Raw genomic sequence first — 26,157 nt, forward strand, 5'->3', positions numbered from 1 at the left:
CCCCGCCCATGGGAGGAGGCGGCCTCAGCCGAGCATGTCCACGATGATCGAGGCAGCCTTTCCCAGGAGTGGACTGCCAGCTTCTCACGGAGGGACGCTACGAGCCAGCTCCCCGACCCCAGCCCACAGCAGTTGGGTCCTGTGGGCTCGGTCAGGCACTGGACACAGGCTGTTCTGTCTGTGGTCACACCCACTCTCTCATTTTCTGGGTGTTTGGTGTCCCCTTCATGCGACCCCCTGTCCCCACTTTCCCCGCCACCTTCATCTCCCCCAAAATGAGAGCCAGGTTTATAATTTCTAAAATCACAGACCCAGAGAGGAAGACTGGATGCGTGATTTGCTGGGAGCTGGATGGCGCTGGGGAGGGGAAGGGAGGGGGTGTGGTGGGTCCCGGCCCCCCAGCCGTGGGAAGGCCCCCTCCTCATTTGCTTTGAACTCTCTGGAGCCTTTGCCTGGTCCTGATCCCCCTCTGGCCAGGCTGCTCCTTATTTTTCCTAGTTGGAGAGGCAAATTGGAAAGAAAGCCTTCCTAAGTTGGAGCGTTCCCTTCTCTCCACGCCCCGCCCGCTGTTTGCTAGCAGGGCAGATGACCAGTGACACTGACCATCACAGACGCAGGTTTACTGGACAATATTCAAGATTTAAAGTTGCCACAGCCAAAGAGCCTGTGGGTTTTGGTTTTAAGCCCCTGGGTCTGCATTCTTGGAGAGGGCTGAAACCCTAGTCCAGCTGCACTCCAGCCAGAGGCTTGGGTAATCCAGTGGGAGGGCCCAGGGCGACAGGTTTGCCCCTCACCCCTGCCCGAGGAGGCGTTTCTGCGCCTCTTTTCCAGGGTTTGGCTGAGAAGCCTTCTGCCTTCTCTCTGGAGCTGCGGTCTGGGGCGGGGGAGGGCGGGCTAATTCGTGTCAGATGGAGGGGCGCCAGGGGACCGTGCGCTCACTCGCCTGGCTTTTGTTCCCAGCATCTGACTTCTGACGGCAGAGTGGCCTTGAAGGTGGCGGCCGCGTCCTGCCCGGCCTCCCGGGGTCGAACTTTTCCAGGGACTCCCAGACGCAGGGGCTCGGGAGGCATCCCTGCCTGGCACGACTGCCGGGGAGGGGTCAGCGCCTGCCCCGGCCCTCCTCGCCCGGCCGGGCTCTCCGGGCTCTCCGGGCCCTCCGCGGGCGCCGGGCGGCCATGCGGCTGCGCGTCCGGACCCCGGGGCCGCCTGGAGGGTGCGCGCGCGGGGCGCGGGCGCGCGGTCCCCGGTGCCAGGTGAGTGGGCTCTGGGGAGGGGGCGCGGGACGCTGGGAGCAAGGATCGCGGCGCTGGGAAGGGGGATGCGGCCGCGCGGGCCGCTGCGACCCGGACGGGGCCGCTGGGAGAGGGGCGCTTTCGGGCTGGTGAGCGCGTGTGCCTGCGTGTGCCCGCTTACCCAAGTCTGCGCGCGGGTGTGCGGGTGCCCGTGCGCCCTGGTCTGCGCGTGCACGTCCACGCACGCGCCCTTGTCTCTGCGCGTGCCCAAGTGTGCTCCTGCGTCCACGAGTGCGCGTGTGCCCGCGCGTGTGCGCGTTAGGTGCCCAGGAGAGGTCGATGGGGGGAGGGCAGGGCTTTGCCGGGTGGAAGGCGGGCGCCCCGTGAGCCCACAGGGAGTGGGAGACAGTTCAGCCTCTATTTGCTAATTCAGCTCCCTCTCGAACACGCTTCCTTGGACTCCTTTCCTGGAGTGGAAGTAGGACATTGGATATTTTGCACACTTGTGTTTCTTGCAAAGGAAAAGGGCGCTTGGCTCCGCGCGGACATGGGGGAAGCGCTGGCCTTGCCCGCCGAAGTGCAAGTTCACTGGGGCTGGTTACAGCCGGCAGTCCCGGGACCGCCCTCCATGGCGTTTGAATGAAGTCAGCAGATGGGGGAGGCAGCTCCCCACCCGGTCAGCAGTCCTTCCTCTGCGTCCAATAATTAGGCATTTAGTGCGTCCGTTTTCCCGGGAACTTACGTAAGGCTCTTAGGGTGGGTTGACAGAATGTCAGCTACTTCACATCACTTTTGTTCCGCTGCCTCGCGATTTTCAGCTTTACACTCAGGCACTGTTGCTGGGAAGCTTGTGGGGACGATGTGTGGTGTGGGGACAGTGTCCCTGGGCCCTGGGCCCTGGGGCTGCTGGCGGGCGGAAACAGCTCCCGGCGGGATCACTCCAGAGATTTGGGGTCCACGCTGCCCCTGCGGGAAGTTTTCAAGGCGTTGAACTTGAGTCACGTTGCTCCGTGGTTTTGCTCAGCGCCTGCCTCCCTAGAATGGAACCGAGCGTTTCCCGGGTCCCCAGACCCACGCCGGAATCCTCTTTGCTGAAAGGAAAACATAGCTCGGATTGTGCTGATGTAGGCTTTGTGCGGGTAACTGTTTGGTTACTGCAGCATCAGCCCAGAGAACCCAGCAGAGAGGTCTGCGAGGTTTCACATGAACGCAGAGCAGCGCAGAGCAGAGTTCCCCTTCTGCACTCCTGTGAAGCTTCCTTGTTCAATCTTGCAGGGACTTTTTTTCCCAAAAAAGCGAGCTTGCAATCACAGATTACTCTGCACCCCTCAGGGAGTCCTTGTGGAACCTGCAGCCTTGCTCTCTCCCTCTTCCAACCGTAGGCTCCCAACAATTAAATGCAATTTAGATGCCTGAACAGAGCTGGCTAAACGCTTCAGCATTTCGGCCTCCCCTCCCCCGTGCACTCGGGGCTCCGCCTCTTTGGGGGAAATGAAAGCTCGGTGTCAGGTGAAAACAAAGCCGTGCAGCCCCTCACGGCGATGTCCTGTTCAGATGGAGCGTGAGCAGACGCTATTACGCTATCTGAGATGGAGTCCTCGGGGATCCAGCCACCCATTCACACGGCTTCGGCCTCCGCTGAACACCTCTGTTGTTTCCTTCCTCGGGGCCTGGAGCTGCGGCCCAGCTGGCCAGAAAACCCCAGGAACACAGTGCCCCTTTCTCCCTGGTGGTCATAAAGGTACTTGTAAGGAATCAAAAGGTCACAGTATCCCCCGTTGGCCCACAGAATACAGCCGATTCATTCAGTCACAAATACTCATTGAGGGTCCGTGGTTCACTGTTGGCCGGGCACTGGGCACAGCCTCGGGGGACAAATGGATAAGAGCCTGGTGTCCCGCCTTCAGAGGGAGGGGAGAGGAGGTGCGTAAACAGAGCTGAGCCGAGATTCCAAGGGGGAAAAGTAGGTGCCAGCTGGGGGATGTCGGGAGAGGGGTGCTTGTGGGCTGCCTGAATGTGACGCTCACTCTCCTGCCCCAGCAGGAGGCTGGGAGGAGACCCGCTCTGAGCCTGCACCCCTGTCCGCGCTGCGTGGCCTTGGGGTTGCCCCTCAGCTGGGAACAGTGATGGTCACGGTTACCGCACAGAAGGTCCCAGCAGTGTCGTGAATGTCATGACAGCCGCGTTGTGCCTCTTTTGTGGGCATCGGGTACGAGAGCCCTACCATCCAACAGGAGAGAGGCTCTTGAAAAAGAGAGCAGACACAAACATGTAAACACGCGCGGCGGCAGTGCCTTACACGTATGTGGAGCTCCGTGCGGTACAGGGGTGGCTCTCCGTGCAGCTGCATGTGGGAATCGCTGTGGGAGCTTCGAGAAGACGTGTATTCTGGCCCCGCCTCCAGATGGTCCCTTTGCATTGGTCTGGGGTGGGTGGTGGTCAGGCAGAGCCGTGCTGAAAACTGCCCGAGTGGCTCCACGGACTGCCTGCGCTCACAGCTCACCTGCCATTGCATCCGGCCATTTACAGTAGCTCTGTTAGCGGGCAGGAGGGGAGTGTCCCCTCTCCCTCCTGGGGCCACAGGGCCCCTTTGCAGAATGGTGCGAAGGCTTCTGCTCGGTGCAGGGTGCGCCCCCTCGTTTGGCGGGATTGGCAAGATGACACAGCACCCGGGGCTAGGAGAGGGCACTGCTGCAGGACGGCTGAGGAGCGGTCAGGAAGGACTTGGGGGAAGGTGGGAACTAGGAGTGGTCACACTTGGCAGCTGTAAGTTACCAGCCTTCTGGAGTAGCAGGTGACGTTTGGGGGTGGCCAGAGCATGCTGCCAAGGAGGAATGGCATTCCAGGGTGGGGGGTCCTGCCAAGTCTGGTCCCGTGCAGTGACATGTGGGGGTGGGGTTCTCCTCTGAGGAGGCCCTGCGACCCGGGGGATCACAAGCTGGACCCACAAGGGTGCTGATAGGGACCCAAGGCACCTGGAGACCGGGGGGGGGGGGGCTCCCAGTGTGCACAGCCCCTTCCTCTCTGTTTGTCCGGGCTGGTTCCCGATTTAGCTGTTGACCTGCTCCGCTGGGTTTATCGCCTCCTGAAAAGGAAGAAGGAGAGTGAACAGACGATGAGCTGAGAAGCTGAGCCTTTCTCCCTTTCCTTTTTCAGCCAGAAGAGTTGACAGCGGGTCCGCACAGCTTTAAGAACAAAGTCTTTAAAAAAGCCCGAGTCTGTGGGGTTTGCAGACAGATCATCGAAGGTCCAGGGGTGTCATGCCGAGGTGAGTCCAGGCCTCCCGTTCTCATGCTGGTTGCATCCAAGCCAAGCAAACAAACACAAACAAAAAACCCCCCAAATCGAAACCTCTTCTGGGAGTTTCCAAAAATGCAACCCTGGAAATCCCCCGCATCCTCGCTGGACCAGGACCGGCCGTACGATGCTGACATGTGCTCACGAGGAAGTTTTCCAGAAAGAGGAAAGCTGGTCGCTGGGGCTGCGGGGCCAGCAGTGGGCGGCTGGGGACTTGCCCCGACTGGTCCCTGTCCTGCCCACAGCTCGAGTTGTTCTGTTTTACCTCTCGACCTCTTACTGGAGCTCACGAGGGAATGTTTCTGCTTTGTCGAGCGAGGGCTCTTGGGGTCACGGAGAGCGCCTGCCACTAAACGCGGTGTCAGCTTCGCTCTCTGGGGCCGAGGCCCCAGGTCGTCAGTGCTACGTGCTGTTCCTCGTGTTTCCATGTTAGTCAGTCCGTAGACTGGACGGGGAGCGCATCTCTCATTTCCCTTGGACCCTGGAGTGGGGCTGGGGTCGTGGGTCTGGGTCACAGAGTGGAGGCGGGAGGGGAACCTTGCAGAAGGCCTGGGGGCTTCGTGTCACTGGCCACCAACTCCCGCCTCCCCGTCCCCGGGATTATCAGTCCTTTTCTGGATCCCATATCCTTTTCCATTCTAGGTTATGACAAGGCATTGAAATGTCAGTTCCTCACTGTTCTAAGTCACGTGCGGCAAAGTTGCTGCCTCGTGCTGTGGGGCGTCTGTCATGTGAGTTTTAAGGTTGGCCTTGTTCTTCTTAATTTCTGTTTTTGTTCCTTATTTAAGAATGCCTTCTCCTTTTGGGATTGTGTTCAATCCCTTGTCATAACCTATAATGAGTAAGAATAAGAACAGGGACATATATGTGTATGTAGCACAACTGAACCACTGCACTATGCAACAGAAACTCACACCACATTGTAAAGTGACTGCACTTCAGTTAAAAAAAAGAAAAGAATGTCTTCCCTTCTGTCTGATCATAAAAATGTTTCACAAACCTTCATCCTAATGTTCATTTCTGCTTTTCCAATTCCGATCCAGCGTCATGGTTGATTCACGTGGCACTCCTGTTCCTTAGGTTATCTTTTGTGAGCGAGCTGGCTTTCCCAGCGCCGGGTTTTGTGTGGCCCACCCTTTCTCCACCGAGTGTGCCGCTGTCTCTTCTGGGCTGAGTTCTCCCCGGGGGAGGAACCGAGTTTGTTTTGTGCTCTACCTGGTTTCCAGTCTTTTCCCCTCGCCTCCTATGGGCGCAGTCCCATGTTAGATTTTGAGAAGTCATGATTTTTCAATAGCATCTCGATATTTTACTTGTGGGTGTATAATTGTTTTCTCTGTGGCTTCAGTCACTTCCTTCCTCGCGGCAGGAGGGAGTTTCTGACGTCCCTTTGTTCCACCCCCCACCATGCACACGGAGAAGAGGGCGTGCTGTTAATATGTTAGATACATTGTGTGCACGCGACGTGTGGCTTCATAGGCTGGGCGGGTCCTCCTTCCTGCTTCAGCAGGTGTCAGTCAGGGCTCCTCAGAGAAGCAGAACCAACAGGACGTAGATCGAGAAACTGACTGCGAGGAACCGGTCCAGTTCCGTCTGTATCCGGCAGGTTGGTGACCAGCACAGCCGGTGTGGACTTCCAGCCTGAGCCCCAGTCCAGAAGGGGGAGAAGACTGGTGTTCCCGCTTGAAGACGGTCAAGCAGGGAGAAAGAATTCTTTCTCACTCCACATTTTATTGTCTTCAGGCCCTTGGTGGATGGCGTGAAGCCACACCGGAGGACTTTCAGCTTCATTTCGCCCACGGTTTCAGACAGTGACGCCGTCCAGACGCACCCAGGGTAATGTTGGATACCTGGGCATCTTGTGGCTCCGTGAAGTTGACGCATAAAACTCACCGTCACAAACATGTTGCTTTGGTTGAAGTGTCTGAAGAAAGTCCAGCTCTAGACAGATAGGTGCCTGGGGAAGAAGGCGTCTTTTCTGACATTACCCCAAACTCCACGGTAGTCCCTTAAAGGTTAGTTTTCAGAGAAGACAAGCAAGCGGCCAGCAGGTCCATGAAAAGAGGCTTCACGTCGCTGATCGTCAGGGCGACGCAGAGCGCAGCCGCAGCAAGGTGTCACCTCACGCCTGTCATGGTGGCAGCCCTCAGGGAGACAGGCAGTGACAGCTGTTGGCGAGGACGTGGAGAAAAGGGAGCCCCCCCGCACTGCTGGTGGGTGGGAAGTCCATTCTGCTTTGCCTGCGTCCCGGAGACGGCGGGTCCGCTCTCAGGACCTCCGCCTGAGTGCCTGCGTGGTTTCTGCGACCCACGTGGCAAGTGAGCCTTGCGAGCCGTCGTGGCTGTGGCGCTCTTGTGGCCGAGCTGGCCGTCCTCCGTGGAGGTGACGCACCACTGCCACCTGCTTCCAACCACCGGAGCCCTTTCTGGGTGACGCTGGGTTCTTGTGGTAGTTCTTTGCTGCCGTATAACCATGTGCCCTAGGGTGAGTGTCCTAGCTTGACGGAGCTTCTGAGGGTCAGGAACTTGGGGCCGCGTGGCTGGCGGTGTCATCTGAAGGCACGACTGAGGCTGGGGACCTGCTCCGGAGGTGGCTCCCTCGCATGGCAGGTGGGGTGGTGCTGGCTGTTGGCGGGTGGCCGCGGTCCCTCCACGTGGGGGGGGACTCCATAGGCATCCGTCTGTGTGAATCATTTTGCAAACCTCTGATGCACAGACAGACAGTTCAGAAGGCAGATCTTGCACAGATCATAACCCTGACTCATCCCTGCCTGAGGTCTGGGAACCCCCAGCCACGGTCCAGGTCACTCTTCTCCCTCGTTCAGTCCCCACGTGGACTGTGACTTCTGGATCTCTGTCCCCAGCTCAGAGGCACGAGAGGGAAGGCTTGGAGGGGTAACAAGTTTGGGCCTCGAGGTGCCGACCAGGATGTGGGGCCGTCCCCTGACCTCCACGGCCTCATGCGTCCAGGACCCGACACATTCTGTGCGGTGGCACCATTGTGCTTCGTTGTTTCAAAGCAGGTCCCTGGAACAGATCCATTTTGGCATTGTGATGACCTTGAGTGGTGGTGGTGGTTGGGGGACGGGGGCCCAGGGCACCCCAGCTGGACAGGGCGAGAAAGCTCCCAGGTCACGGGCCCCGGCCGCCCCACCGGCTAGGTGTCCGCGTGGGAGCCTGCAGTGGGCTGCCTCACCCGCGCCAGCCCCTTGACCTGCTCCCACTGCCGGGGGCAGCCCTTCCCGTCCTGTCCGCACAGCCGCAGCCTCTGGAGGGTGGGCCTGTGAAATCCGCATTCGTTTCGGCTCGCAGTCCGCACTGTTGGGGCCTCCGGACTGACACACGCCTCCCCCGTCCGGCAGAAGGGTCCCCCGCAGGCAGGTGGATGGGGATTCATCCTGACAGTCAGTTCTCAGGTGATCCGGAAGCAGAAAGGGGCCGTGGGACCCAAATGTGCAGTTTCTCCCTGATGCCAAGGCGCCTGTCCTGATTCTTCGGGGACATGCCATCATGTGCAGGCCAACGCTGCTGCTTCCTCCTGCCCAGATTCACCGCCCTTCTCCTCCAGGGACCCGATTTGGCCGCCCGGACCCCTGGAAAGGCCGGCGTGTCTGTAACCGCCCCCTGAGGTCCCCACCTGCCGTGGGCGACTGGACTCGTGGGCACCACGTCCGTCCGCCCCTCCCTCTGTTGGCCTCGGTACCCTAAGCAGAGAGCCTCCCTCGGGCAGGACTTTTCCAAGGACGGGGAGTTCAGAGATGCAGGAAGGGCCGGGAACCGCTCAGCACCCCGTCTGTCTCTTTCTCTTGCAGCCTGCAAGTACGCCTGCCACAGGACATGTGAAGCCAAGGTAAGCGCCGCCCGGCTCCCGAGGGGCTGCTGGGGCCGCCTGGCCGCGTTGGGCGGCGTCGCCGGGGGCGCTTTGGGCCGTGGCCACGGGCACGGCTGCTCGAGGCTTTCTGATACGGGTGTATCGTTTTCAGCCCAAGAATACGCCCAGGCACGCTGAAATCCGTGTTTTCGAATTATAGAAAAATAACTCCGAAGAATTTGGTTTCAGATAAGACTTCGGTCATTGTGTCCCGGCCGTGTGACAGCTTTTTCTCCACAACAAATGATCCCTTTTTTCTGCCGCTTTTTGGGGCAGGGCGGGGGTGGGGACGAGGTCGAGGGCATGCGCCCGGCCTGGGGATTTTCTGGCCTCTTTTTGAGGGTAGTTCAGAATTGGGCTGGGGTTTCGCGCCGTCACGGAGGTCTGGGGCCCTGGATCGGGCTGGGTGCCCTGCGTTTGTGTCTTCTCCGGAGGGGTTCAGTTGCTCGGTTGAGCTGGGACTTCAGTTAGTGGGAATGAAGGTTCCTGGAGGTGGAATGTGCCTGGGTCACGGTGTCTGCACCGGCCAGGGGCTCCACGTACGATGTTACCCATGGATCCCCCCTGCTGACTGGCCAGCCCCACCTTTGCGGACCCCTCAGGGGTCCTGCAGGCTGTGCCTTGGGTGGAGGTCCAGGGAGATGGGGTTTTGGGGAGTGTGGGGATTTTGTCACTCCTGAGAATTTCCAGCTGGTCCTGGGGCTCCGAGTGGAAGGGGCGCATGTGTGCTGCAGGCTGGCTTAGTGACGAACCGCGAGCTGGCTTCACATGCGTGTGTTCTCCGTGTGAGGACCAGGGTCCTGGCTCCTCCACACTCCCCGCCACGTGCGCAGGCAGGAAGACGCACTCACGTGGGTCCACGAAGTGCACACCCCCCTCACATGCACACCCATCTAGACGCACCCACACACATGCACACCCGTGCACACCCCCACACATGCACCCACGTACCAGCACGTGTGCACGCACACCCACAGACATGCACACACAGAGTTGGAGAAACCAGAGGTGGGTCCAGCCCTGCTTTTTTCCAAGAAAACGGTTAAATGACTTTTCCTGTGAAACTTTCCATTTTGGAGCGTTTGGGGCCCACGCGGGAGTCGGGAGGTGAGCTGGGCTCCGTGGGACCCGTGGCCCAGCCCCCACGCTGGCCCCCCACCTCTCCCGAGGTGTCACGGGATGTGTGCTGTAGCCCGTCTGAGACCAGGCCCCGCTGCAGGCGTTTCCGGTCTCGCTCTGGAGAAGCTTCCCCTTTCTGTCCGAGGCCGGGCGCTGCCGCTCACACCCACCCCTGGCTGACTGACTTCTGACCCGGCTCTCTTTGGGGTCTGCTTCGCCCGCAAGTGCACTGTTCTCCGTCCCCGCTGCGTGCTTTACGCCTCACCGCTGGTGTCTGGGAGTGTGCCCTGGTGGGAGGGAGGACGTCCCCTTGGGGAGGATTCTGGTTTTCGGAGAGGGTTCCCCACCCCTTGTGAGGATTTAGCTGTGCCATCAGCCCCCGAGGGTCTCTGTCCTGTGTAGCTCGTGGCTCCTCACCCGGGTGGGGAGGCTGAGGGGAGAGCCACCCCCAGGGGCACTGCAAGATGTGTCATTCTGCACGTGTGTGCATGCATGTGCGTGTGTGGACGTGTTTGTGCACGTGTGTGCATGCTCGGCCGTGCATGTGGATGTGTTTGTGCACGTGTGCGCGTGCACGTGTGTGTGTGCGCGTGCTCGGGCGTGCCTGTGCGGGCCCCCGCCTGTGACACTCTGGCCAGCCCGGCCGCAGCTGCACACGGCACCGGCTCCTAAAAGGCAGCCCAGGGCCGACGCCCCAGGGGATTGAATTCTTTGGTTCAAAGGAAACTCCAGGAGGCTCACCTATCCCTGATCCTGGCATCGCGAGCCCCGTAACTGGCAGCGTGCTTGGCTAGGTGAGCTTTTCTTCGTATTAGATCATGGTCGGGGGAAGCGTATCCGTGTCCATTTTTTCAATAACACGGCTTTGAATGGCAGGAGAGAGCGCCAAGCAGCGACAAAGGCCCTTCTGATTCCAGAACCGCAGCGCCGTTGCTGCTGGGCAGATGAGGGCCGTTAAATTCTCAGCAACCCCCAGAGGACAGGCGGTCGGGGAGCCACTCAGTCTCCCAAAATCTGAGACGTGCTCTCTGACAGCTGGTCCCCGCTCACCGCAGGTGTGCGCCTGTGTGCGCCGGGTTTCTCTGGGGACGCTTTGGTCAGGAACACGGGCTTCGGTCTAACATCTGGTCTGTCCACTTACTGACTCGGGGGTGGAGTGGCTGCGGGTCCCTCTGCCCTCCTCCGCGGCCCTGGGGAGGACCTGAGGGGAGGGCTCGCTCCGCGGAGCATGGGAACCCGCCGGTGTTGGCATCATGCCGCCGCCGCCAGGGCCACTGTCAGAGGCTCCCAAGCGGGCCCGGATGGCCCCTGGGAGACGTGGGAGAAAAGGGGTCGGGAAGTGGGGCCGGGAGCTTGGGTCAGGCCACTGTCTTCTGGGTGTTGGGCCTCATGTGTGCCGAGGTGAGGCTGCGCGGTCCGGTCCAAGGGCACCGGGAGGCAGAGACTGCATCCCAGCAGGGCACTCGTCTGCTGGGGCGCGTCCACTTCCCCGAGCCTCAGTTTCTTCATGCATCAAATGGGTGAATGATCCTTCTGCAGTTCCCCTGAAGCAGCTTGCTGTTAGCTGTCAGTGGCAGTGACCGTAATCCCTGGAGCTTTAAGGACGAGGAGTCACTCGTGGGTGCCCGCCGGGAAGGCTGGAACTCTGGGGGTCTTGCTCGCTGGGGGGCCGTGCGCCTTCATGGCCACGTGCGCTCTCGGGGCATCGTGATTTGGCTTTTTCCTGGCCGCTGTTCGCTCCTGGCGAGAGGAAGAAGGAAGTGGGAGAAACCAAGCCGATTCAGGAAGGTGGACGATGGAGAGCGGACGGGAGGGCGGGGCTGCTGGTGGTGCCCCCGAGCTGTGACAGAGGAGGGTCCTTGCTGGGCCACCCATCGCCCAGGCCCGTCCCTGCCTGGCCCCTGCTCTGAGAGGCATCCTGGGTTCAGTCTCAGAGGCCACACAGACCCCCAGAGGTTCCTGCTACTGTCGGCCCCAGAGCTGGGAGCACATGCTGCTGGCTCAGAGGATGCCCCCGGGCCCCTCTGTCCATCTGGACTGCACGGCACGCTGGCCAGGCCCCTTTCTGGACCTGCCGTGATGGGCGCCTGGTCGGAGACACAGCCCAGGACCGACCACGGGTGCTGCCTGCTTGGTTTCAGGATGGGAGGGGCGTCCCGTGCTCTGCCCGGCCCCCCTGGCTCCCGCGGGGGCCGCTCCCTCCTCTGTCCTCCCTGTGGCTTCACGTGGTGTCCCAGCTGGGGGCCGCCGCCCACTTCCGCTTCGCACAGAAGCAGAAGTCTCTGCCCTGAGGAGCGTGGCACCCTGCCGCAGCCTGCCACCCACTCTGCCTTTGCCGTGGCCCCAGGGACCCACGTCACGCTGATGGCTGATGCAGAAGCTGCAGTGACTTGGTCGGACAGGCCGTCTTCCAGATGGCATCTCTGTGCCAAGGGACGGACGAGGCCCAGAGCCGGTGACCTCCCCAGCACCAACCACCTCGCCTCGCCTGGGTGTCCACAGGTACCCACTGGCTTCACACACGGGTCTGTTTGGTTTTTAATTGAAGGATGGTGGATGACCAGTGTTGTGCTGGTTTCTGGTGTACAGCGTAGTGGTTCAGTCACGTGTATCTGTTCTTTTTCAGATCCTTTTCCATTATAGGCTATTGCGAGGTATTGAATACAGTTCCCCGTGCTGTACAGTAGGACCTTGTTGTTTTTCTCTTTTATATACAGTAGTGTGTGTCTGCTAATCCCGAGCTCCCAATTTATCCTTTACCCACCCTTTCCCCTTTGGTAACCACAAGTTTGTTTTCTGTGTCTGAGTCTGTTTCTGATTTATAAATAAGTTCATTTGTGTAATTTTTTTAGATCCTACATATGAGTGATCTCATGTGGTATTTTTCTTTCTTTCTGGCTTACTTCACTTAGAATGACAATCTCCAGGGCCATCCATGTTGCTGCAAATGGCATTATGTTGTCTTTTTTATGGCTGAGTAGTATTCCATTGTATAAATATACCACAGTTTCTTATCCAGTCATCTGTTGATGGACATTTAGGTTGTTTCCATGTCTTGGTTATTGTAAATGGTGCTGCAATGAACATTTAACTTACAACCTGTAAACATTAACTTATATGTCTGCTGGTTGACTTTTGTCTTCAGATGGCTCTTCTCCGTGTAAGAAGGCAAGTGGCTTCCCTCCTGGGGCCGCTGTGTTCCTGGCCTGGTCGGTCACTGGACGAGATCCCGCAGTGACATGACCGACCCACTTTCACACGACTTCCAGATGCCGGCGTTCAGGGGCGCTGGGTTTCTGAGTTCAGGTTTCTGCTGTTCCGGGTCGTTTTGGTGCTTTGCGTCCCTCACGCCATCAGCCACAGAGCTGACGTGAGTCTGTGTGTGTGCCTGGTGGAATGCCCCCAACCCTCCGGCTTGCGGCCTGTCTCCCTGGAACCCCCACCCTCAGGCTCGGGCCTGGGCTTCCCTGCGCTGCGTCTCCTTTCCCTGCCTGGAAGGATGCCCCGAGGACCCAGGCCCCTGCCTGCCCCTCCCCGTGGCCCTGCTCACTTCACGTCTGTGATGTCTTTCCTGAGACCCCGTCCCCCCCCCCCGGAGACACAGGCAGGAGAGCATGTCTCCCTGGCTCCCGGCAGCTCCCGGTCCCCTGGGCTGGGCCTGAGCTGCTGGGAACGTGAGTGTGGACGTCCGACGGCCTCGCTGCTGCAGCCCGAGACACCCCTGCACGAGGGAGCCGGGGCGCTGAGCCCCATCCTCCTGCCCAGCCCTCCTGTCCCTTGAGGCCCCAAGCCCGCCAGCCAGCTCCAATCCGGGCGAAGCGCCCCCCTCTGCCCGCACTGAGCCTTCAGAGGCATCTGGTGCAGGAATGAACTGGTCTCGTGGTGGGAGAGGGGTCTGCCTTTACCTCCCGCAGGAGGTCGGCTGTGGCATTCCTTCTCCTGGGAACAAATGACCTGAGTGAGTAAAAAGGAACGAGGGAGTTTTCTCTAAGACCCCTGGTCCTGCGAGCAGGGCGCCTGTGAGGGTCTGTGTGCGTGTCACCCCGGCCCCACGTCCCCGGGCAGCCTGACAGCCTCGTGAAGCACGGTGGCGCCTGTGACCCAGCAGGTGGCTTTGGGGCAAGGAGATCACGCAGCCCAACGTGGAGCCAGCGACTGGCCGCTAACACGTCTCAGAAGTGAGAGCTGCAGCCACGGCCCTGAGGGTCGTCTGTGACAGTCTGTCCGTGAGCGCCACGGCCTCTCTGGGAGGTTGTCCTGTCCTTGCCCAGCCTCCAAGGAGGCCCGGGGCCCCGCCTCTGCGTCTCGGGAGTGTTCACTCCACCCTCCCCTCCTCCCACTCCGCCCGTTAAGGGAGGAGCCGGTTAATGCCTGAACTGCCCAGGTCAGCAACGTTCCCAGATTTGCTGTGGGCCAGGCCCCGAGCTGGCTGCCAGGGCCACGTGGGCTGCCGCCATCCGGGACCAAGCAGGGAGGTCAGTCTGGGTAGAGGTTCCACTGATCCACGTGTGCCTGCGTTTTCACATTTGGCCATTTTTTTTTAATGAATAGTTCTGTTTTAGGGCAGTTTCGGGGTCGCAGCAAAATCGAGGGGAGAGTACGAATTCAGGGACTCGCCCGGAGCCCTCTTCCCACCGGCGTGCGCGCAGGCACGGTGCCACCTGTTCAGCGACGCTCGAGCCCTGCTGCCTTATGGCTGACGGAGTCCGCGGTGCGCACGGCGGCTCACTGTGTCGTTCGCCCCGCGGATCTGGACAAGCGTCTGATGACACGTACTCCCCGTTAGGGTCCCACAGAGAGCAGCTTCCCTGCGCCGCACGTCCTCGGAGCACCGCCTGTTCCTCCGTCCTCCCCCGACCCCTGGCAGCCCCTTTGCTGTCTCCACGGTTTTCCGTATGGTGGGAACCATGCCGCCGGCAGCCTTTTCGGACTGGCGTTTTTCACTTAGCCACGTGCATCGAAGGTCCCTCCCTGTCTTCTCGTGGCTTGACCATTCACTTCTCTTTACTGCTGAGTAATGTCCCCCTGTCCGGAGGGACCGCGGTTTATTTATCCATCAGCCCCGGAAGGACATCCCGGCTGCTTCCCTGTCCTGTGTTTCATTTTCGCAAGTTGTCACTGGGGTTGGAAGAGGCGTTAAGCTCCCGTCCCTTTTCCCGTAAGACCGCTTTCCTGGTAGGCCGTCCCCACCCATCTTTTTTGACTTTTTTTTTCTTTAATTGTGTTCCACAATTTTATTTGTTTATTTTTGGTGAGGAAAGGTAATTAGGTTTGTCTGTTTATTCCTGGAGGAGGGGCTAGGGATCGAACCCAGGGCCTCGTGCATGCTGAGCACGTGCTCTACCACTTGAAGTATACCCTCCCCCTTTTTTGGCTTTTTAATTAGAAGAAAGTCACTCTGCACATTGCACCCCCGAAGCTGTTACCCCGCGGCCCAGAGTTTGGGGCCCCCCACCATGTGAATTCCTACCAGCAGAGGCCGTGGCCCGGGCGTGGGGGCTGCTTGGATGGTCTGCACGCCTCGCGCAGCCGCGCCAGGGAAGTGCTAGTTTTCTGTAAACACAGCGGCTTCCTTTGTGCAGAAATTTGTGTTTTTAAAACCGCGAGTCATCTGGGCCCGAACCGGGGCGTCGGTCTGGGCCTTGGGTCTGCCTTGGACTCGGAGGCGGCCAGCAGGACGGGTCCCTCGGGGACTGGCTGGCTCTGCTGTCGGTGGCTGGCTGTGGGTCCCCATTCTCCGTGCCCAACTTGGGGGCCTTGCTGGGCACCGGGTGGGCTGGCGGCACCGCGTCCGCCATTTCACGGGAGGAGACAGAGGGCGGTGTGGAGGCTGGCGTGGTTGTGGCTGCGTCGTTGAGAGTCTCGCCCCCCATGACTGATTTGCTCCCCAGTGCAGCCCACGTCTAAGTGATGTTTATGTAGGATTCACCAGCTTGCCCCCAGAAGAGCCCAGAAGGGAATTCTAATCTTTTGAAATACATTCATTTTAAGTAAATCATAGAATATAAAAACCTGCCCTGTTTTCCCCAAATCGTCACTTTTTGTTCCACATTGTGGAGTGAGTGGCCCACGAGGCAGGGCCCATGCAGACCCAAGGTAGACCTGCACTCACCTGCCGCCCGGCAGCCTCCTTACCTGGGGAGCAGGAGGCGGTGGGACAGCCTGGGCCACCGCGCGTCCAGATGCTGCTATTTACACGTGGGAGGCGCCCTGGGACCCGACTTTTGGGCCACATCCTTCTCACTCCTGGAGCCACGTGTGTCACTCATTCTTGACTGGAGAGGCCGTCCCTGAGGGGAGGGGCACCTGGGCCTGGGGGCTGCTTATGTTGCTCAAAACAGCGTCTGAAATTCTGGGAACACGCGTTTCTCCGCGTTCACTGGAGGCGGCTCCGTGCTCCAGATGTTTGATAAACCCCTCGACCGTGGGTCCTGGGACCCTTTATCACAGCGGTCTGCTCCTGGGCCTGACTCAGGCCCTCGGTCAGTCCCAGCGGGGTTTTAGTTCCGTCAGCTTTTTTTGCAGTCATAACACAATTGGATGCTAGACACGTGCTGTCTCCAGGTGACCCTTGGAGAGCTGTGGTCATTTAAATGTGTACGTTCTGGAAGGTTCCTTCCGGCACCGTCATCTTTGGCCAGGCACCCTGTGGTCCTTTACAGGGAGACCAAGGACCAGGGCCCTGTCCCCACCCCCACCCCGAGGACCTGGGGGGACAGGACGGATGGTAACAGCAGTGTTTTGAGATATTTTAAACAAAGTGATTCCAGTTTTCTCTGGGACCTGCCTTGGGCACAGGGGACCCAGTTTCCCAGGAGATGGTCAGACACAGGTGAGCTGGATTGCTGAGGCCGGAGGTGGGGAGCAGAGGGGCGCCTGCCTGCGGGGCATCGGGAGGGCTGTCCCACCTGACCCACGTGGCCGGGCTTTGGGGACAGAGTAAGGGCAGCAGGACCGCGAGGCCCCTCGATTCAAAGCAGACGTCCCTCTGGTGACATGTCAAACGCGCGTCCTTGTGGGTCAGGCGGCGAGGCGGGAGCCGGGCCGAGACAGGCCCCTGCAGCCCTGAAACGTGCTGTGGGCGGGGCACCTGCCACTGCCGTGTAAACAAAAACAGGATGACGCCCTCGGCCGTGATTATCTGCCCCGCTGCCTGTCAGAGACGGGGCTCCCCGTGCATGGAACCCTGTCTCAGGCAGTTGTTTCTCTCCCCGCAGCCACGCTCTTTTTGGGGGAACAGAAGTAGTAAACGGGCGTGTGCACGTGTGGCTGCTGGAAGCCGCCCCTCGAGCCAGGGGACCCCCGGGGAAGGACCCCCGGGACTGAGTCTGGGTTCTGATGGCCCTGTGGTAGCTCGTGACTCTGGTGTGTCCCCCTACAGCTAAGAGGATGGCAGCGGGTCCCTGCCTGTCCCCGGGCCTGGCAGGGTTTTGTGTCTTCCGCTATCCGCAGATCGGTCCTCCCGGCCCCTCCTCCCCCCTGGGCCGTCTGTTCTGGAGTCGGGCCTGCAGTCCCTGGTGGTTTGGGGGTGGTGAGGTCATGACACGTCCCGTCCGGGAGAGGGGGTTCCAGCCAGGTCGTGGTCTCTGAGGTTCCCCCTCTGCTGCCCTTTTCCTCCGTTGTCTCCCAAGCGTTACATTCAAGCTGGGAGGGGTGACAGAACCCTGTGCCAATGTCAGTGTCCCCTGTCCCCCGTGGGGAGGACAGGCTTGTGGGCTGTGGGGACCTCTGCTCTGCAGGCCTCATGCTCAGGAAACTGGCTTTGGACCTGTCCGCACAGCTCTGGACACCCGGTGCCTCGTGGCAGCCCCCCCCCCCACCGCATGTGTCCGTGGGCACCCCCGCCACCTGGGGGAGGCCCCCCACCGATGTCAGGACCGTGGATGGACACGCGGGGGTTTCACGGGGTCTGTGGGCTCCCTCATGCCTCCCGTTTGAAGTTGCTTGTAGTTGGAGGAGAGGAAGATTTCTAACCAAGCTGCCAGCGGTGCTTCTGCGAGGCTGCCTGTACAGGCTGGGTTTCAGCTGAAACAGCCCCGGTTTCTCCTTCTTTCAGCTCCATTTTGAGCAGCAGGATGACAGTAGTCAGCCACGCGTTGGAGTCCCCGCCTCCGCATTTTAATTTGCAGAGTTAAACTCCCGTCTTGCCCTGCGCTTTGTTTTCTCTCCGGCGAAGCTGTTTATTTTGAGCAGGGATTCAGGACATGCCCGCCTCTGCTTTCCGTCAGGCACAGAAATAGCTCCTAGGGGCCCCTCTGTCCCCCTCGGGGTCCTGTGGGCGTGTCTCAGGGCATTTCTTCTTCTTCTGTGTGTCTGCTCCGCGCACCCCCCGAGCCCCCCTGGAACTTCCCAGAGCAGGTGTGCCGTGGTTTCTGCCCGGGGCTGCGCACGGGGCTCTGGGCGGCTGGCCTCCCCCGGCCCCGCTCAGGGCGTCTTCAGAGGAAACTCACCCGGCCTCTTGCAGGGTGGGAGGCAGATATCCTGGTTCTGGAGTCTTTCTCTGAAACCTTTGTGCCCTTAGAGATTTCCTCCTTTACTTGGGAAAAGCATTTTGTGGGAGAGGCCTGCGGGGGAGCTGGGAGCTGCCCAGGAGAGGGGAGGGCCGGGTTCTGGGGAAGGGGCGGCAGGAGGGAACTGCTGGGCCTTTGGCAGATGGGATGGGCCCCAATCAGAGGGGCCGGGGCTGGAGGCAGTTCTTAGGCTCTCGGGTTGGGATTCTGGGTGGAGAGTGACCCCGTGAGCAGGATTTAGCAGACGTGGGTGGAAGTTTAGCGTCATCAGGTGAACCCATGCGGGTTTATGGGACATGGGTACGTGGACATTCGGACTGAGCTAGCTGGCCTTATGTGGTCTAATGCTAAATTTGCAGCATTTTCTTCTAAGATTTTTTTTTTTAATGGAGGAACTGGGCACGGAACCCTCATGCCTGCTAAGCACACGCTCTACCACTGAGCTATCAAAAAGTCCCCCTCTTTTAAGATTTTTTTTTTACTTTGTTTTATTTAACATTTTTATTGATTTATAATCATTTTACAATGTTATATCAAATTCCAGTGTAGAGCACAGTTTTTCAGTTATACATGAACATACATATATTCATTGTCAAATTTTTTTTGTCTGTGAGCCACCACAAGATCTTGTATATATTTCCCTGTGCTATACAGTATAATCTTGTTTATCTATTCTACATTTTGAAATTCCAGTCTGTCCCTTCCCACCCCCTGCCCCCTTGGCAACCACAAGTTTGATTCTATGTCTATGAGTCTGTTTCTGTTTTGTATTTCTGTTTTGTTTTTTGTTTAGATTCCACATATGAGCGATCTCATATGGTACTTTTCTTTCTCTTTCTGGCTTACTTCACTTAGAATGACATTCTCCAGGGACATCCGTGTTGCTGCAAATGGCGTTATGTTGTCATTTTTTATGACTGAGTAGTATTCCATTGTATAAATATACGACCTCTTCTTTACCCAGTCATCTGTCGGTGGACATTTAGGCTGTTTCCATGTCATTGGTATTGCAAATAGTGCTGCTGTGAACATTGGGGTGCAGGTGTCTTTTTGAAGTAGGGTTCCTTCAAAGGCTTGATCTCCAGAATATATAAGCAGCTCATACGACTTAGTAAGAAACAACCAAACAACCCAATCCAAAAATGGGCAGAGGACCTAAACAAGCAATTCTCCAAGGAAGAAATACAAATGATCAATAGGCACATGAAACAATGCTCTGTATCACTAATTATCAGAGAAATGCAAATCAAAGTTATAATGAGGTATCACCTCACACCAGCCAGAATGGCCATCATTCAAAAATCCACAAACGACAAATGCTGGAGAGGCTGTGGAGAAAGGGGAGCCCTCCTCCACTGCTGGTGGGAATGCAGTTTGGTGCAGCCACTGTGGAAAACAGTATGGAGATTCCTCAAAAGACTAGGAACAGACTTACCATATGACCCAGGAATCCCGCTCCTGGGCGTATATCCAGAAGGAACCCTACTTTTTTTCTTTTTTTTTTTTTAATTGAATCTCTTTTAAGATTTGGTGATAAGTTGCAAGCTTTTAAAATTTGTCACTTTTTCCTTTTCTCCTCAGACCTTCCCTGGATCAGAGGACAGTTGGAAAAGGCCAGGCTGCTCATTGTCCCATTTTTAGACATGTAAATTGTGTTCTTTTAGGTATTTTGGGGGAATCCCCTCGGTATCCCCCTTTGTGGACAGCACCATTTCCATCCTTAAGCAACTGTTGTTTCTGTTTGCGTCTTTTATTCCTTTCTGTTTGCAACAAGGAGGGTGTGAAAAAGTCGTGGGGGTGGCGCCGTATCATTTTTAAGCTCTTCTTTTAAGAAAAAGGAAACGTCCCCCCTTTATTTGTCCTGAAGTTTCGGTGCAGCTCGTGGTCCCGTGTGTCCTGGCTCTGCCCACCTTGTGCACAGAGACACTGTTATCTGGGCCAGTCTGGTCGAGGTGTTCAACCCTGAGGGATGGTGTCCTGATCCCTGTCCTGGGCCCTGGGTCCCTGGCTGCAAGGACGCCCTGGCCATGCAGCTGTCAGCCTGCAGTGTTGGGGGGAGGGGGCTTGGTGTGGGAGGGTGAGGGGAGGGGCTGGCGCCTGTGTGATGGGCGGGACCCCCCCCCCCCGAGGAGGACACCTGCAGCGGTCCTGTGGGGCACGGACTGGCCAGGGACAGGTGCTCCACGCGGGGTAGGTGCATGGGTACCCTGCTCCTGCCCTGCTGTTGGGGGTCCTCAGGGCAGTCCTGGCTCGGTGCTGGGGTCCCCTCCATTGTCCCCATGTGCCTTCTCCTTGGCCAGGACCTTAACTTTTATTCTGAGTATGAGTAAATTGAAGCAAAACACGCTCCTTCATTCGCTAAGACCACTGGGCAAGTTGTTTTCCACGTTACCTGCCAGACCTGACATCCAGACAGGTCCTTCCCCAGAAGCACATGGAATTCCGGGGAGCGGCGGGGGTCCTGTCCCCGCCGTGGGACACCACCTTTCAGGTGTCCTCGCCTCCTGGACCCACCCAGGCAAATGCCAGCTCGCTCCCTGCTGCGGGTGATTCCAGAGCCAGCCCTGCTGCCAGGACACACTATCTGTGCTCTGCAGGGAGTGTCCCCCAGTGCAACGGGATGGTCTTCCTTCACTGTCCCCCTCTTGTAGGGACCTGGGTGCCCCCCCACCCGCTTTATCAAAGCCGCTCCTGGTATCTCTTGGTTCACGGCCCTGCATCCCCCAGGAGGTGGGATCCGCATTTCACAGCCGAGGAAGGCTGAGTTCACAGAGCAAGGGCTCCCCGAGTCAATCGGGCAGGGGTGCTCCAGAATTTAAGGTCCTCAGCCTTTTCTGTTCCATCCAGCCGACTCTGTGGCACTGGAAACTAAGCATATATTTGAAAATCAACTTCTATTTAAAATCGAAGCCCACATTCGGAGAAGTCCCATGTCCTAAGTGTCCAGCCCAATGTGTTCTGATGCTGGACGCACCTGTGTGATCAGATCCCAGGTGGAGAGATGTAGCATGCCCGGCGCCCGGAAGCCCTTCTGCGCTGCTGTGGACCCCGCCCGCTCGGACCCTGCTTCTTCACCCTGGAAGCGGGCGGGCTCCCAGGGAAGGGTGTGCGCCTCTGCCCTGAGTGGGGGTCTTTGCGTCCCCCTCCCGGCCCCGTGTCTTGTGTCTCCTGGCGGGGTGACCGGAGGCGCCCCGGGGGGCTGTCAGAGACGGCCGCACTCCTCCTGGAGAAGGAGCCCCGCATTGGCCCCGGGGCATCCGCAGCACTGCAGCTCCCTCGGAAGCCAGGTGCAGGCTGCGTCTTTGTGGGGTGTGCGCTCACTGTCACACGCACAGTCACATGGGCACACTCACTCCCATTCCCCGGGGCACCGTTGCTCCCGCCTGCAAGGCCCCCTCTGTCCTGCCCACTGGCCCACCCGGCGGCTCCGGGGCAGGCTGCTGATACGGGCAGGCAGCAGGCGCCCTGCAGGCGGGTGCGGCTGGGCGCAGCCCTGTTTGTTTGTGGTCGTCCTTGGTAACGGCGACTCGCCCCACATGGACCTGTGACAGGGCCATAAAGTGCAGGCCTCTGGGGCCCCCTCTGCGGCTTCCTTAGTCACTAGTGGGCGCTGGCTCTGCCTCCTACCCCATTCCCTCAACGTCGCCTCCCTGACACCCTTACCGAGGCTTCCGTTCCTGTCAGGGGAGGAATGTGGAGTTTGGACCCAGCGTCGCACCTACGTGGCCCAGACGGGACGCTCAGCAGCTTCCCGGGTTGTGCGGCGGCGAGAAGGGCCTGCAGGTGTGCCTGGACCTGTTGGGACTGGGCCAGGGCATCCCCGTCCACACATACCGAACTGCACATCCCGGTCCGAGCGTTCGTGCAGGTGCATCTCAATCCCTACAACCCCGTCTGCCCGTCTCCTTCCGCGCATCTCCCTCCGCGCATCCAGCAGGTGCATCCCTGACGCTCATCTCTTTCCACGCATCTCCTTCCGCGCATTCGTGCAGGTTCATCCCTGTCCGTGCATCGCTCGCTGCATGTGCATCTCAATCCCTGCATCCCCGTCTGCGCATCTCCTCCCGCGCATCTCCTTCCGCGCAGCCTGGTCTGCGCATTCGTGCATGTACATCCCTTTTCGTGCATCTCAATCCCTGCATCTCCGTCTGCGCATTTTCCGCACGTCTCCTTCCGTGCATCTCCCTCCGAGCATCCCTGCAGGTGCATCCCTTCCGCTCCTCTCTTTCCATACATCCCGGTCTGCGCATTCGTGCAGATGCATTTCCAATCCCTGTATCCCCGTCCGCTCGTCTCCCTCCGCGCATCCCTGCAGGTGCCTCCCCGTCCGCTTGTCTCCCTCCGCGCATCGCTGCAGGTGCCTCCCCGTCCGCTCGTCTCTGCACCTGAGTCGCCTTCTGCGCATCCCCATCGGCTCGTCGCTTTCCGTGCATCCCGGGCCTTGCGGCTGCTGGAGGAAGCTGTCCTCCTCCCGCCACTTGGGCGGGGAAGGGGCTGCTCAGGGGAGGCGCCTGCCCAGACCCTGAGGGGTGCCTGGTGCCCCCGAGCACACTCACCATGCACTTAGGTCTGTGGGCCGCACACACAGGATGGGATCGAGGAACAGAGCCGCGTCGGGACCCCCACCCTCCCCAGTCCCGAATGCGTGCTGGCTGCCCCCTTGGTTTTCGGCCCCATCAGTGAGTGGGGGCGGCCCTGCAAAGGCTGAAGAGACTCTTTCACGCGGAGGGTGCCCAGGCCGCCTGGAAACGCCCTAGCGCCCCCGTGTTTGTCCCATGAAAATAGCAGGAGCCCTGACGGCACTGCGAGGCGTGTGGTCACAGGTCGCACCGCGGCCCGGGAGGGAAAGCCGTGAGTTCGCGCTGCCGCTCCTGACACGACCTGAACCCTGGACGGCCACCGCATGGTTATTCGGGGCCTCCATCCTGAGAGCGCGCTGCTCCCGACTGGGAGGCAGGCAGGGCCTGGAGGTCAGAGGGGCAGGTGGGGAGCCTGCAGCTGTGTGGCTGCAGCCCTGGGTCCCGGGAGCCCGGTGCTTCTGCCTCTGTGGTCAGGATGCAGAGCTGGGAGCTGGGGGCCGCCTGAGGCTCCAGGAGGTGCAGCCAGGGTGCTGACTGCACTCTGCTCACACCCGTAGTGCCGAGCACGGTGGTCCAGCTCCGGGTGCTGCCAGGCTGTGGTCAGCTGCCCCCTCTTCCTTACTGGAAGGGAGGACATGTCACATGCAGGTAGCTCCCATCCTGGGGTTCTTTGTGCCACGTGGAAGGAATGGGTGTCCATGTGTCCAGTGGTCGGTGGCCTTTACTCAGTCAGGTGTCTGCAGTGCTGATGCAAATGTTAGTTTTCTCTTCCCAGCCGGTGGCTTCCCCCCAGACGCCCTCGTCTCCGAGTCGGTATGTCCTGTGCATGGTCATTTGCAGGCATTCTGTCCTGAGGCCTTTCCTCAGATGTTTGCTGTCTGCCTTGCACAGCAGTGCGTGTGAAAGACGGGCAGGAGGGTCGGAGTCGGTCCTCTGGCCCCTTTCTGGCAGGAACCCCGGGGAGTTTTGCTCCTCTGAGCTGGGGACCCCACTCACCCCACCACATGCCAGCTCATGGACTGACGGAGGGGACAGTCCATGTGGCGTGTGGGAGGACTGTCTGCTCCCTGAGGGCTTGTCCGTTTGTGTAGTAACGTGTGCCTGACAGGAGAAGGCACTCCGCAAAAGTGACAAGATTGGTGCAGCTGGCACAGCTCTCAGTGACGTGACCACAGCCCAGACTCGCTGTGCTGGCCGGGGAGCGGGGAGCCCGGGGGTGCCCAGAGCACAGAGCCCTGCCTTGTGTTCTGGAGGACTCCCCAGGCTGGGCCTGCACCCCTGTGGCCTCGGGGGGGGGGTCCCCAGCAACCTCTGATCTCCTTTACTGTCTCCACGGTTGTTCCTCTCCCAGACGCCACAAAGTTGGACTCATTCAGTACCTTGCCTTTTCAGGTTGGCTTCTTCCATTTAGTGAATCAGCAGTTGAGGGTCGTCCAGGTCTTTTCATGGCCTGATAGCACATTCCTTTTTTATTGCTGAATAATATTCCACTGTGTGGAATTCAGATAGTGATTTTTTCAAAGATGGGAGCTCTGATTCCTTGCACGTTCCTCACCTGTGTCAAGTGTTTAGTGAGGCACCAGGACACAAGCCTGTACCAAATGAAAACTGGACAAAGGATGGAATTAGTCATCCTGCTCCAGTAACCATGGAGCTCCTGGTCTGACTGCCAGCACCGTCCTGTAACGCCCTGCTTTTCCAGATTGTTCCTGCTTCCCGGGAATTCTCAGTGTCGAGCAAAGCCAACTGTTGGGTCAGCCACTCTGGGCAGTGGGAGGGGCTGTGGAGTGTGCGGGGAGGGGCTGCTGGGTGTAGGGGAGGGGATGGGGTCCCAGAGAGAGGGCCCTGCCCCAGGCGAGAGCGTGAGTCAGAGTCCTGGGGGAGTAATGACACGTCCCAGACAAATGAATGACTGTGTGTCATGTTCCTTGAGGAGCTTGGCAAAAGAAGTTCCTTGGTATAGGAGCTATAAATAGTCATTGTGGCAGGAGCCAAGGTCACCGGCCACACACTCCAGCCCACAAGGACAGTTTGTCAGATCCCTGTGGTTTCTTCTGCCATGCACACTTTTAGAAAAGCCTCTGAGGATGGGGATGCAAGGAGTCCTGGGGGAACAGAGCCAGGAGGCAGCTCATGGGAGCTGGTCCGGCTTGCAGTGCCGGGATCTGGGCCTTCCGGAGCCGCACGAGCTGGTCCCCTCCCCTGCCGACCGCCCTGCCTGCCTAGGGAGGCTGCCTTGTTCTGAGACCACAGGCTCCTGCTCCCTGCGGCTCTCAGACCACGAAGTCGAGGCCCAGGGTGATCAGAGCCCGAGGCCCCGTGGCCAGGAGGGGCGGAGCAGGGGTCCCACCTGCTCCGGGGTCTTTATCTCCGTTGGGTCTGTCGTCCCGGCTGCCGGCAGCTGTGTCTCTCATGACCTGACTGCAGCGGTGGCCTCATCACGCTGGACCGCGTGTCTTCTTCCGTGCACTCACATCTGCAGGGGCCGGTGGTGGAGCCAAAGGGACCCCCTCCCACCGGCTCACGCTCGGAGCTCCAGCCTAGGGTGAAGTGTCCGCGCTGAGCTTGCCTCCCGTTCGACTCTGTTTTCAGTTCCGCTTGTGGAAATCGTTCTGGGAAAGGCGGTTGCTTCATGGAGAATGGGAGCCCTGGATGTGTTTGTGGGGGGGGGTGGGGGGCGGCTGCAAGACCCCCAGGCGGAGCCCCGCCTCCTTCTCCTGGCCCCGCTCCCCCCACTGCTGGGTGAGGAGGGCTGGCACCAGCTGGGAGTCCCCTGGGTCCCCCCCATTAGAGATGAGGGTCTGTGTTTACGAGCCGTGGGCACTTCTCTTGGGGGCAGGCGCCCTGGTTTCAGGCAGTCTCCGAACAGCACCCCGACTTTACAAAAGAAGTGAGCCAAAGCTTGCACTCGCTAAGTCGGGTCTTTGTGTCCTGCGATGCTGGGGCTCTGGGGCCGTGCCTGTGGTCGGGGTGGATGCGGGCGTGGGAGCCTCACCTGGCCGTGATGCCTCGTTTTCCCTGGAGAGAGAGGACGCACCTGCTGACCGTGTTTCTTCTCCCTCCAGGTGGTGAGTCCCCACTGTGCACGAGCCCACCTGGAACAGGTAAGCCCTCGGCCTCCCCTGGGGCTCTTCCTGCCGTGCCCTCTCTGGGGAGCCTTCCGGTCCCTCGAGGGTCCCGTCCGTCTGGTTAGCTGCAGCTTCCACTCACGGGGCTCGCAGGGACCCCGGACCTCCCCGCACTGGTCACGTGCACGCCGTCCTGAAGATGAGTGAACCGTGCACGCCTCCGTAAGAGCACCTTTCGGATCCGTGACAGTTACCTTCCAGGATTCAGTCCCTGAGCCCGAGTTCCCCGGCTGTGACGTAAAGATGCCGCTTGCCTGTTTCTCTTAGTGATAAAGGCGCGGGCAAAGCCCTGTGCCCAGGGTTCTGTGTGGGTGGCACGGTGCCGCGGCTCCGGAACAGGACGCTCTGTCAGATGGAAGGTAAACACAGCGATGACGCTGTGTCTTTGGCAAACATGAATGGCTGTCTGCTTTTTAAGTGGAAA

At 59.4% G+C, this 26,157-nt stretch overlaps 1 protein-coding gene across 11 annotated transcripts in view; it reads left to right on the forward strand.

Annotated features, from left to right (window-relative positions):
• Window positions 1–26,157, forward strand: part of TNS3 (tensin 3) — a 150,864-nt gene that overhangs the window by 24,316 nt on the left and 100,391 nt on the right. For 2 of the 11 annotated variants that reach the window (XM_064482381.1, XM_064482390.1), the window contains exons 1-4: window positions 1,176–1,253; window positions 4,389–4,500; window positions 8,338–8,375; window positions 25,671–25,709. In XM_064482381.1, the coding sequence (XP_064338451.1) occupies window positions 1,176–1,253; window positions 4,389–4,500; window positions 8,338–8,375; window positions 25,671–25,709 (267 nt within the window). The other 9 variants (XM_064482387.1, XM_064482391.1, XM_064482382.1 and 6 more) reach the window with 9 other exon arrangements.

The sequence above is a fragment of the Camelus dromedarius genome, chromosome 35 (genome assembly GCF_036321535.1).
Source record: "Camelus dromedarius isolate mCamDro1 chromosome 35, mCamDro1.pat, whole genome shotgun sequence".
In the NCBI taxonomy this organism is placed as follows: domain Eukaryota; kingdom Metazoa; phylum Chordata; class Mammalia; order Artiodactyla; family Camelidae; genus Camelus; species Camelus dromedarius.